The following is a 12,984-nucleotide window of genomic DNA, read 5'->3' on the forward strand; positions in this document are numbered from 1 at the left end:
GGAGATAGTTTTACTTCTTTTCCAATCTGGATCCCTTGTTTTTATTTTTCTTGTATGATCATCCTGGTTTTATTTTTCTTGTATAATCATCCTGGCTAAAACCTCCAGTACAGTGTTGAATAAAACTGGTGAAGGCAGATATACTTGTCTTATTTCTGATCTTAAGGGAATGCATTCACTCTTTGATAATTAAGTATGATGTTAGCTTTGTATTTGTGTAGATGCCTCTCATCAAGTGGAAGAAGTTCCTTTCTATGCCTAGTTTGGTTAGTGTTTTTATCATGAAAGAGTATTGAATTTCATCAGATAAGTTTTTCTGCATCTATTGAGATGATCATGTGATTTTTGAAAATTTCAACTTTTATTTTCGATTCAAGGAGTACATGTGCAGATTGGTTACATGGGTATATTGTGTGATGTTGGGGTTTGATGTATGAGTGATTTTGTCACCCAGGTAGTGAGCATAATACCCAATACTTAGTTGTTCAGCCCTTGCCCTCCTCTCTCCCTCCCCCTCGAGTAGTTCCCAGTGTCTATTGTTCCCATCTTTATGTCCATGTGTACCCAATGTTGAGCTCCCACTTAAAAGTGAGAACATATGGTATTTGATTTTCTGTTCCTATGTTGATTCACTTAGGATAATGGCTTCCAGCTGCATCCATGTTGCTGCAAAGGAAATGATTTTGGTTTTTTGTGGCTGTGTAGTATTTCATGGTGTATATGTATTGCATTTTCGTTATCCAATCCACCATTGATGGACACCTGGGTTGATTCCGTGTTTTTGCTATTGGGAATAGTTCTATGATGAACATACAAGTGCATGTGTTTTTGGTACAATTATTTATTTTCCTTTGGGTATATACCTAGTAATGGGATTGCTGGGTCCAATGGGAGTTCCATTTTTAGTTCTTTGAGAAATGTCCAAACTGCTTTCTACAGTGACTGAACTAGTTTGCATTTACACCAACAGTGTATAAGCATTCCCTTTTCTCTGTAGCCTTGCCAATATTTACTATTTTTTGACTTCTGAATAATACCCATTCTGACTGGTATGAGATGGTATCTCATTGTGGTTTTGATTTGCATTTCTCTGATGTTCAGTGATGTTGAGCATTTTTCATATTGGTTGGCCACTTACATGTCTTGTTTTGAGAAGTGTTTGTTCATATCCTTTGCCCACTTTTTAATGGGTCTATTTGGTTTTTGCTTGTTGACTGGTTTAAGTTCCTTATAAATCCTGGATATTAGACCTTTGTTGCATACATAGTTTGTGAAGATTTTCTCCAAATCTTTAGGTTGTCTGCTAACTCTGTTGATATTTTCTTTTGCTGTGCAGAAGTTCTTTAGTTTAATTAGTTCTCATCTGTCAGTGTTTGTTTTTGTTACAATTGCTTTTGAGGACTTAGTCATAAATTATTTCCTAAGGCTGATGTCCAGAAGAGTATTTCCTAGGTTTTCTTCTAGGATTTTTATAGTTTGAGGTCTTACATTTATTAATAAGTCTAATCCATCTTGACTTAATTTTTGCATATGGTGATAGGTACGGGTCCAGTTTCATTCTTCTGCATATGAATAGCCAGTTATCCCAGTGTCACTTATTGAATAGGGAGTCCTTTTCCCATTGTTTATTTGTTCTGTGTTAATATGGTATATTACATTGGTTGATTTCAGATATTAGACAAAGCTTGCATTCCTAGAATAAATCCCACTTACCCATGGTGTATAATCCTTTTTATACGTTTCTGGATGCCATTTGCTAGTATTTTGTTGAGGATTTTGTATCTATGTTCCTAAGAGATACTGGTCTGTAGTTTTCTTGTGATCTTTATCTGGGTTTTGTATCAAGGTAATATTAGCTTCTAAGTGGGCAATATTCCCACCTCTTCTTTTTGGAAGAGTTTGTGAGTAATTGGTATTAATTCTTCCTTAAATGTTTCATAGAATTCACCAGTGAAGCCAGCTGGCTCTGGGCTTGTCTTTGTGAATCATTTGATTACTTAGTCTTTTTACTTGTTACAGGCATGTTCAGTTTTTAAATTTCTTCCTAGTCAGTTTTGATTGTTTGTGTCATTCTAGCAATTGGTCCTATGTTATCTAATATATTGGTCTACAATTGTTCTTAGTATTTCTTTATAATCTTTCTTACTTTTGTAAGGTCAGTAATGATGTCCCCTCTTTCACTCTTGATTTTAGAAATTTGAGGCTTTTTTCTTTTTTTTCTTGGACATTCTAAAGGTTTGACGATTTAGTTGATCTTTTCAAAGAACCAATTTTTAGTTTTGTTGATTTTTCTTTATTATCTTTCCATTCTCTATTTCATTTCTTACTGTTCTATTCTTTATTATTTCCTTTTATCTGCTTATGTTGGGTTCAATTTACTCTTTTTTCCAATTTTTTATTTTATTTATTTATTTATTTTTGAGATGGAGTTTTGCTCTTGTTGCCCAGGCTGGAGTGCAATGGTGTGATCCCGGCTCACTGCAACCTCTGCCTCCCAGGTTCAAGTGATTCTCCTGCCTCAGCCTCCCAAGTAGCTGGGATTACAGGCGTGAGCCACCACATCCAGCCTTTTTCCAATTTTTTAAAGTGGAAGTTTATGTTATTGATTCGAGATCTTTTTTCTTTTTTAATATAGGCACCTATAGCTATACATTTTTATATAAGCACTACTTCAGTGTATGCCATATGTTTTGGTATGTTGTATTTTCATTTTCACTCATCTTATTTTCTGACTTCTCCTGTGATTTCTTCTTTGACCTATTGGTTATTTAAGGTTTTGTTGTTTAATTTTCTTATATTTGTGACTTGCCCAAATTTCTTCTGTTGTTAATTTTTAATTTATTTATTTTTCCCAAATTACTTTCTAATTTACTTCTTTCAATAAATCCTAAATTTTTTTTCAAAGTAAAGATACTTTGATCTTAATCATTTTAAATCTATTAAGGCTTATATTATGGCCTAGCATCGAGTCTATTGTGGAGAATGTTCCACATGTACTATAGAAGAATGTAATTCTCTTGTTGTTGGGTGGAGTGTTTTATACATGTCTGTGAGGTCTAGTTGGTTTGAGTGCTGTTCAAGTCTTCTATGTCCATGTTGATTTTCCACCTAGTTGTTTCATCCATTACTGAAAGTCGACTATTGAAGTCTCAATATTATTGCTGAATTGTCTATGTCTCCCTTCAGTTCTATCCATTTTTGCTTCATGTAGTTTTGGCTCTGTTGTTAGGTTCTCATGTGTTTATAATTGTTTCATCTTCTTGATGGACTGTTTTATAATTGTAAAATATCCCTCTTTGTCTCTGGTAACAATTTTTGTCTTAAAGTCCATTTTGTCTGCTATTGGTATGCCACTCTAGCTCTCATGCTTGCCGTTTGCATGGGATTTCCTTTTTTGTCCTTTTCCTTTTAAACTCTTTGTATCTTTGAAACTAAAATGTGTCTCCTGTTGACAACATATAGTTGGATCTTGTTTTGTTGTTTTTATCCAGTTTCACAATATCTGCCTTTTGATTATTTAATCCATTCTCATATGATGTTATTATTGATATGCCTGGATTTACATCTACCATTTTGCCATATACATGTGTGTGTGTGTTTGTGTGTGTGTACATGCACAAAAAATACAAAGAGGAACAAAATTGTCATTATATGTATGTGTGTGACTATTTTGTTCCTCTGTTCCTCCTTTATTTGAAAATTTATTTTTGTAAATGGTCTGTGGTAGAGGTTGAAGTCCAGGTAGTTAGCTAACTATGCTACCACTCTTTTTAAAAATTGTCCTTTTCTACTGAATTGCAATACCTCTGTATTATATATATTATTCCCATACATAGTTTGATATATTTATGAATTTTTTTGTTGTTGTTGTTGAGACAAAGTCTGGCTCTGTTGCCCAGGCTGGAGTGCAATGGCACGGCCTCAGCTCACTGCAACCTCCGCCTCCCAGGTTCAAGCAATTCTCCTGCCTCAGCCTCCAGAGTAGCTGGGACTACAGGCATGTGCCACCATGCTCAGCTAATTTTTGTATTTTTAGTAGAGATGGGGTTTCACCATATTGGCCAGGATGGTTTCGATTTCTTGACCTTGTCATCTACCAGCCTCGGCCTCCCAAAGTGCTGGGATTATAGGCGTCAGCCACCACATGCAGCCTTTGTTTATGAAATTTCTATTATGTTCTACTCATGTATCAGTCTTCTCAGTGTCAATATCTGTTGTTTTATCTCAGTGATTTAATGATAAATTTCAATACCTGGTATAGTAAGTTCCTCTTTATTTTCCTTCTTTTCAAATGATTGTTCATGTGAGTTTTGACATTCAAAAGAAAATACTATTTGTAATCCTTTTAAAACCTCACGAAATGCGTGTGTACATGTACACACATATACACATACATATGCATACATTTACCATCTAGTAGCGATATGTGAGAATCTAGGCAATTCATTTAAAGTAAAAATTCGGCCGGGCGCGGTGGCTCAAGCCTGTAATCCCAGCACTTTGGGAGGCCGAGACGGGCGGATCACGAGGTCAGGAGATCGAGACCATCCTGGCTAACACGGTGAAACCCCGTCTCTACTAAAAAATACAAAAAACTAGCCGGGCGCGGTGGCGGGCGCCTGTAGTCCCAACTACTCGGGAGGCTGAGGCAGGAGAATGGCGTGAACCCGGGAGGCGGAGCTTGCAGTGAGCTGAGATCCGGCCACTGCACTCCAGCCTGGGTGACAGAGCAAGACTCCGTCTCAAAAAAAAAAAAAAAAAATAATAATAATAATAATGTAAAAATTCATAAATAGTAATACTGCACATTAAAATGAAAGACAACAGGATGATTTATGTTACTTTTACCTAATTATTGTTTTCTTTACAGAGTGTATACTATGGAAAGCAGCGCCATCAAGATATTAAAAGAGAGAGTGATTTCACGAAAAAGTGACCTTACTCGTGCTTTCCAACTTCAAGACCACAGAAAATCAGGTAACAAATTTCTATAACATTTATAATTTCTTGGCCAGGCGCGGTGGCTCAAGCCTGTAATCCCAGCATTTTGGGAGGCCGAGACGGGCGGATCACGAGGTCAGGAGATCGAGACCATCCTGGCTAACACAGTGAAACCCCATCTCTACTAAAAAATACAAAAAAAACCTAGCCGGGCGAGGTGGTGGGCGCCTGTAGTCCCAGCTACTCGGGAGGCTGAGGCAGGAGAATGGCGTAAACCCGGGAGGCGGAGCTTGCAGTGAGCTGAGATCCGGGCACTGCACTTCAGCCTGGACTCCATCTCAAAAAAAAAAAAAAAAAAAAAAAAAAAATTTACAATTTCTTAACACAGCAAGTTACATACAGATCACTTTTCATTTTCTTTGCTTCCTTAGGATTTCAGTTCTCCATTTTTACTAAGAAGGAAGAATAGAGATAAAAATAAAATATCCATTATTTGCTCAAAAAAGTCTTATTTCTCCCTTTTAGCAAGCTATTTTCAACTTGGAAAACTAACAACAACCCTGAATTAAACTTCTTTTTTTTTTTGAGACAGAGTCTTGTTTTGTTGCCCAGGCTGGAGTGTAGTGGTGCAATCTCAGCTCACTGCAACCTCCGCCTCCTGGGTTCAAGCAATTCTCCTGCCTCAGCCTCCTGAATAGCTAGGATTATAGGCACGCGCCACCACAACGAGCTAATTTTTGTATTTTTAGTAGAGACGTGGTTTCACCATGTTGTTCAGGCTGGTCTTGAACTCCTGACCTCATGATCCATCCACCTTGGCCTTCCAATCCCTTCACGCCTGGGATTACAGGCGTGAGCCACCCGGCCCCAAACCTGTATTCTGATAATATGCTAGACTAGACATTCTGAAGGGCCTTCCCGTTAACAAACAGCTAGATTTTGGAGGGTGTAGAATGTTAATGCATTTACCAGCCTCACAGTAACGTGAATCTTCCAGCTGCATCTTCACTTTCCATGAAAGATGATTTGAAACCACATGTGGGAGCATGGAGCAACAAGAAAGCACAAAAGGCTAGATTGTCCTGGGGCCCAGTGCTGATATTGGTATAGCAATCAATTCTGAGACTAAATTATAATATAGTAGAAAGATGGAAAAGCTGAATTTGAGACTTCCATCATCATGCTTGGACCCTCAAAGCGGCTAAAGTTGTCCTAAGTCTGTAATGCTCCCTGACTCCTGGCAAGCAAATGCAAATTTATCTTTGAGGGAAGCATCCCTAATTTTGGCCACTTGTGTATCTAGAGATTAAGATCCACTCACATGAGCTCACAATCAAAAATTACCAAACAAACAAGGATACAAACTACCAGGAGTGAGAGTCAGCAGAAACAACAGTTAGTTCCCTGAGGACATCAAATATTGGAATTATCAAATAAATACGTTTAAAGGAAATATGGAATCAGAAACATGCATTTGGGAATGATTTGAAGCAAAACCAAATAGATAGAAAATATACTTTAAAAAAGAAAAAGTGGCCAGGCACGGTAGCTCACGCCTGTAATCCCACCACTTTGAGAGGCCAAGGCGGGCGTATCACAAGGTCAGGAGATGGAGATCATCCTGGCTAACATGGTGAAACCACGTCTCTACTAAAAATAGAAAATATAGCTGAGCGTGATGTCAGGCGCCTGTAGTCCCAGCTACTCGGGAGGCTGAGGTAGGAGAATGGCGTGAACCCAGGAGGCGGAGCTTGCAGTGAGCGGAGATCGCGTCACTGAACTCCGGCCTGGGCGACAGAGCAAGACTCCGTCTCACGAAAAAAAAAAAAGGGGGAAAAAAAGAAAAATCATAATGGATGGGTTAAACGGAAGATTAGACACTATTCAAGAAAGAATTAGGTTAGGAGTTATAAACAGGCCAGGCGCAGCAGCTCACGCCTGTAATCCCAGTACTTTGGGAGATTGAGGTGGGTGGATCACATGAGGTCAGGAGTTTGAAACTAGCCTGGCCAACATGGTGAAACCCCACCTCTACTAAAAATACAAAAAAAAAAAAAAAGAAAGAAAAAAAATTAGGCGGCCATGGTGGCAGGCACCTGTAATCCCAATTACTTGAGAGGCTGAGACAGGAGAATTGCTTGAACCCAGGACAGGGAGGTTGCAGTGACCCGAGACCGCACCATTGCACTCCAGCCTGGGTGACAAGAGTGAAACTCTGTCTCAAACAAACAAAAAAAGAGTTATGAACAGTAAAATGAGAAGTTTAACATACACCTACCCAGGGTACTGGGAGGAGAGAATAGAATGTAAGAGACCATATATTTGACATGGTAATGGCTGAGACATTTCCAGAATTGATAAAAGACTCAAATTCATAAAGAGGAACAGTAATTCTCATGTACGATAAATAAAGTTAAATCCACACCTACACACATTTGTTGTGAAACTCTAGAGCACCAGTAGCAAAGAAAAAACCTTTAAAAAGCAGGCAGAGAGGAAACAACATATTGCTACAAAGAGATAACAATTAGACTGATAGATTTCTCAACAGTTGCAAAATTAGACCGTAGAATCATATACACAAAACATTAGAAGTTAAATTTAGAAAAAGATACACCATGAAAACACTAACAAAAACAAAACTAAAACAGCTTTATGAGTATCAGGCAAAGTAGACTCTAAGGAGGTATATATTACTAGAAATAAAAAAGGACATTTCATAATGATAAAATATTATGCCAATTGAATCCATTCTAAATGTGTATGTACTTATTCATATAGCTTCAAAACTATTCAGAACAAAAATTGACAGAATAAAAAGTAGAAGTAGAAAAATCTGCCACTATAGAGGGAGGTTTTATTTATTTATTTATTTATTTATTTATTTATTTTTTATTTTATTTTTTTTTCGAGACGGAGTCTGGCTCTGTCACCCGGGCTGGAGTGCAGTGGCCGGATCTCAGCTCACTGCAAGCTCCGCCTCCCGGGTTCACGCCATTCTCCTGCCTCAGCCTCCCGAGTAGCTGGGACTACAGGCGCCGCCACCTCGCCCGGCTAGTTTTTTGTATTTTTAGTAGAGACAGGGTTTCACCATGTTAGCCAGGATGGTCTCGATCTCCTGACCTCGTGATCTGCCCGTCTCGGCCTCCCAAAGTGCTGGGATTACAGGCGTGAGTCACCGCGCCCGGCCTGAGGGAGGTTTTAATACTCTTCTCTCAGGAACTAAAAGAACAGATAAAAGATTAGCAGACTTTTTTTTTTTTTTGAGATGGAGTCTTGCTCTATCGCCCAGGCTGGAGTGCAGTGGCACGATCTTGGCTCACTGGAACCTCCACCTCCCGGGTTCAAGAGATTCTCCTGCCTCAGCCTCCCCAGTAGCTGGGACTACAGGCGTGTGCCACCACACCCAGCTAATTTTTTGTATTTTTAGTAGAGAGGGGGTTTCACCATGTTAACCAGAATGGTGTTGATCTCCTGACCTCGTGATCTACCTGCTTTGGCCTCCCAAAGTGCTGGGATTAGAGGCGTGAGCCACCGCGCCCACCCAACCAGCAAACTTTTTTCTTAAAAGACTAGGCCAGGCATGGTGGCTCACACCTGTAATCCCAGCACTTTGGGAGGTAGAGGCAAGCAGATCACTTGAGGTCAGGAGTTCAAGACCAGCCTGGCCAACATGGTGAAACTCCATCTCTACGAAAAGTACAAAAAATTAGCCAGGTATGGTGGCACGCACCTGTAATCCCAGCTACTCAGGAGGCTGAGGCAGGAGAATTGCTTGAACCCAGGAGGCGGAGGTTGCAGTGAGCTGAGATGGCACCACTGAACTCCAGCCTGGGTGACAAGAGCCAGACTCCTTCTCAAAAAAAATAAATAAGCATGCCTTACTTTGTTAATCAGAAAAAGGAAAAAAAAATCTAACACTTAAAGTCTGATTTCTTACAGGTGACAGGAAGGACACTATCTGTGGAATACTGAAGATATTCTTGAGTTATTTCTTCTTCAGGGCTGCAGGGCCTGGGAGGATAAATTATGAGGGAGAGCAGCTGGCCCAATGCTGCCCTGGCTCTCCCAAGGAGGTTGCATTCTTTAAAATCATATTTTAACACATCATTTGGGCTTTGTTATTGTTGTTGTTAGGAAAACTTTCTTTAAGCCAGTGGGCTTTTTGCATGGAGAACATTTTGGGGCTGAACTTACCATGGAGATCCCTGAGTTCGAATCTGGTAAACATAGACAAAAATGGAAACGTTGAATACATGTCCAGCTTCCAGAATATCCACATTGAAAAGCCAGTAGAAGAGGCAAGTGAAACATAGCCCCAGCTAAAACCTGGCCAGGGTGAAACATAACTTAGTCCTTTGAAAAGCTGGGAGTGGCCGGGCATGGTGGCTCACACCTGTAATCCCAGCACTTTCAGAGGCTGAGGCGGGCAGATCACAAGGTCAGGAGTTCGAGACCAGCCTGACCAACATGGTGAAACCCCGTCTCTACTAAAAATACAAAAATCATTTTGTATTTTTGTATACAAAATACAAAAATTTTGGTGTGGTGGCATGCACCTGTAATCCCAGCTATTCAAGAGGCTGAGGAAGGAGAATTGCTTGAACCCGGGAGGCAGAGGTTGTAGTCAGCCGGGATCGCACCACTGCACTCCGGCCTGGGTGACAGAGCGAGACTCTGTCTCAAAAAAAGAAAAGCTGAGAGCGGGATAATCTAATAGATGGAGTGGCAGTCTTAGGAAAAGCCGAAGGGGAATCTCCCAGGTACGCTGTGGTCTGTTCAGCAAATTTGTGTGTTCCCAGGATAAGCAAAAAGAAAAAAAGAAGAAAAGGCTTCCACAAGCAAGTCCACATCAAATACTGGATTTTTTTTAAGTGCTGTCTAGCAGAAAGGGAGATATGACATCCATGCTTTTTGTTTGTTTGTTTTTTGAGGCGGAGTCTCGCTCTGTTGCCCAGGCTGGAGTGCAGTGATGCAATCTCGGCTCACTGCAACCTCTGCCTCCCAGGCTCAAGCGACTCTCCTGCCTCAACCTCCCAGGTAGCTGAGATTACAGGCGCCTGCCACCATACCCAGCTAATTTTTATATTTTTAGTGGAGATGGGGTTTCACCATGTTGACCAGGCTGGTCTTGAACTCTTGACCTCAAGTGATCTGCCCACCTCAGCCTCCCAAAGTGCTGGGATTACAGGCGTGAGCCCCTTTGCCTGGCCTGACATCCATGCTTTTATACAACATACCATTTCGAATACTTAATGTATTGCTTGTTAAGCGTGAGTGTACAGTCTTGCTGACATGACCCAGAATATGTCTGAAAGATTTTTGAAATGTAGAATCTTTTCTTAGAATATGAATATCGGGGAGATTTATCAGATCCCCATACTTATTAGTTAACAATTCATCAGCAGTTAAATATGACATTGAGCTGAAAGGGAGCTGGTTGGAGCTAGGACTTGGGTGATCATTTGCAGCGAAGATGAGATGTTAAGAGCAGAGAGAAGGGAAGTAAAGGTAGATTAGAGACTAAAATATCCCCAGGAAGGAGGCTTTTGACTTCACTTCAGAGGCAGTTTACCATGGTGACTAAGATCACAGGCCAAGCTTGGCTTCAAGCAGCCGCGATTTAAATCCCACTCACCAGCTCTGTTACCCTTGGCAAAGTTCCTTTATCTTCCTGTTTTCAAATTTGTAAAATGGACATAATAATAGTTCTGTTCTTGTTCCTTCTTGTTGTAGAGGACCAAATGAAATAATCCAATAAACTTCTCTGTAAATGGTGGCTGTGTTAATTACTGCTGCCTTATTCATTTTGGCCCTGTCCCCTGAGGATCACAGACTGAATGAAGAGGGTGGGGCCTCCAAGGGAAGGCTGGTCTTCTCAAATTTCTGTCTAAATCACATAATTTGAATTGTTGATGATGTTTTCTGTTTGTTACATTTGCTAAAAGCAATCTGTGTCATGAATTCGATATGTTCTAACACTTAGAAAATCTTTATTTTAGGCTCATTCTACTCTAGTTGAAACTCTGTACAGATACCGATCTGACCTGGAAATCATATTTAATGCCATTGACACTGATCACTCAGGTAAATAAATGAACTTTGATGAGTTCATTTAAAAAGCGTATTTGTGTGTGTGTGTGTGTGTGTGTATTGGAGATACAAAGTGAGTACACTTTGATTGAGCCCTATAATGAATATGGTTTGACACCTTCGTTGGTAAGATCATTGGTAAGATGGGCCGGGCCTTGCTTATGCATACTGTTAAATGAAAATTGTAGGAGCCCATTGTTTTGGACTAAGCTCCTTCACCAGGCCCCAACAGACTAGACTAAAAGTCAAAATGTGGTACTAATAGTAGAAAGCAAAGGCTAATCTGGTTCTCTGAAATCAGAACTCTGATTTTTATCTATTTCATTCTTCATCTAACATGATGAAACTTGAGGGGAAAAACAAACTCATTTAATATTATTGTTATTTCAGTTTGGCTGCAGACTCTGTATTCAAGACCATAGAGTCCTACAGAAGCCTATGTAGCCATCAGTCAAAGTGGAATAACTCTTTTTATAAATCACCAGCACAAATGAAAAGATGAAGGCCGGGCGCGGTGGCTCAAGCCTGTAATCCCAGCACTTTGGGAGCCCGAGACGGGCGGATCACGAGGTCAGGAGATCGAGACCATCCTGGCTGACACGGTGAAACCCCATCTCGGCCGGGCGCGGTGGCTCAAGCCTGTAATCCCAGCACTTTGGGAGGCCGAGACGGGCGGATCACGAGGTCAGGAGATCGAGACCATCCTGGCTAACACGGTGAAACCCCGTCTCTACTAAAAAATACAAAAAACTAGCCGGGCGCGGTGGCGGGCGCCTGTAGTCCCAACTACTCGGGAGGCTGAGGCAGGAGAATGGCGTGAACCCGGGAGGCAGAGCTTGCAGTGAGCTGAGATCCGGCCACTGCACTCCAGCCTGGGTGACAGAGCAAGACTCCGTCTCAAAAAAAAAAAAAAAAAAAAGAAACCCCATCTCTACTAAAAAATACGAAAACTTAGCCGGGCGAGGTGGCGGGCGCCTGTAGTCCCAGCTACTCGGGAGGCTGAGGCAGGAGAATGGCGTAAACCCGGGAGGTGGAGCTTGCAGTGAGCTGAGATCCGGCCACTGCACTCCAGCCTGGGCAACAGAGCGAGACTCCGTCTCAAAAAAAAAAAGAAAAAGAAAAAGAAAAGATGATTTACTATCCATTTCAGTATCTTAGTTACTCATGGCCATAAAAATCATTGCTAGAAATCTGATTCTGTTTTGGGGACTAAGGGCTACAAAAAGTCATTTTCTGGTTGTTTTGTTTTTGTTTTTTTCTTTTTTTGAGACAAAGTTTTGCTCTTGTTGCCCAGGTTGGAGTGCAGTGGCGCGATCTCGGGTCATTGCAACCTCCACCTCCCAGGTTCAAGCGATTCTCCTGCCTCAGCCTCCTGAGTAGCTGGGATTACAGGCATGCGCTACTACACCCGGCTAATTTTTATTTTTAGTAGAGACGGGGTTTCTCCATGTTGGTCAGGCTGGTCTTGAACTCCTGACCTCAGGTGATCTGCCCACCTCAGCCTCCCAAAGTGCTGGGATTACAGGCGTGGGCCATCGCGCCCAGCCTTCTGCCTTTAGCTTTGATGCACAATTACTTATTTTCAAATTTTTAAAAACTCATCAGATAATCCCCTACTGCAGAGACCTTTGAACACCAAGAAAAATCAATGATCAACACATTAAAGTAAATTATCGCCTATGAAAAAGGCAGCACCATTGTTTGTGATCCTCTTATTGACTCCCAGGGTATCTTCTCCCTCTGCTTTGATGTCACCCTCCTCTCTGCCCTCCTTCCATGCACCTCACCTTTCTATTTTAGGTCTTGTAATTTCTATACCACATTTAGTCCCATAGTCCACAACCCCGTCCCCATTTCTTCACTGTTTGCTCATTCTGGCTTTACAATAAGTTCAGGATCCCTTGGTAGTTGAAAGTGACATATTGTTTCTTACATTTATGATCTTACTCT

General features: G+C 40.9%; 1 protein-coding gene across 15 annotated transcripts in view; it reads left to right on the top strand.

The window, feature by feature from the left end:
* Positions 1-12,984, top strand: part of PPEF1 (protein phosphatase with EF-hand domain 1) — a 149,919-nt gene that overhangs the window by 136,193 nt on the left and 742 nt on the right. For 11 of the 15 annotated variants that reach the window (XR_012429809.1, XM_074028973.1, XM_074028976.1 and 8 more), the window contains 3 exons: positions 4,871-4,977; positions 9,079-9,242; positions 10,944-11,028. Coding sequence is in view for 13 of the 15 variants with exons in the window: in XM_074028973.1 (XP_073885074.1) it covers positions 4,871-4,977; positions 9,079-9,242; positions 10,944-11,028 (356 nt within the window). In the remaining 2 variants the exon portion in view is untranslated. Of the gene's footprint in view, positions 1-4,870; positions 4,978-8,883; positions 9,018-9,078; positions 9,243-10,943; positions 11,030-12,984 lie in introns of those variants that run through there. The other 4 variants (XM_074028982.1, XM_074028981.1, XR_012429808.1 and 1 more) reach the window with 3 other exon arrangements.

This window comes from Macaca fascicularis, chromosome X (assembly GCF_037993035.2).
Source record: "Macaca fascicularis isolate 582-1 chromosome X, T2T-MFA8v1.1".
NCBI lineage: Eukaryota > Metazoa > Chordata > Mammalia > Primates > Cercopithecidae > Macaca > Macaca fascicularis.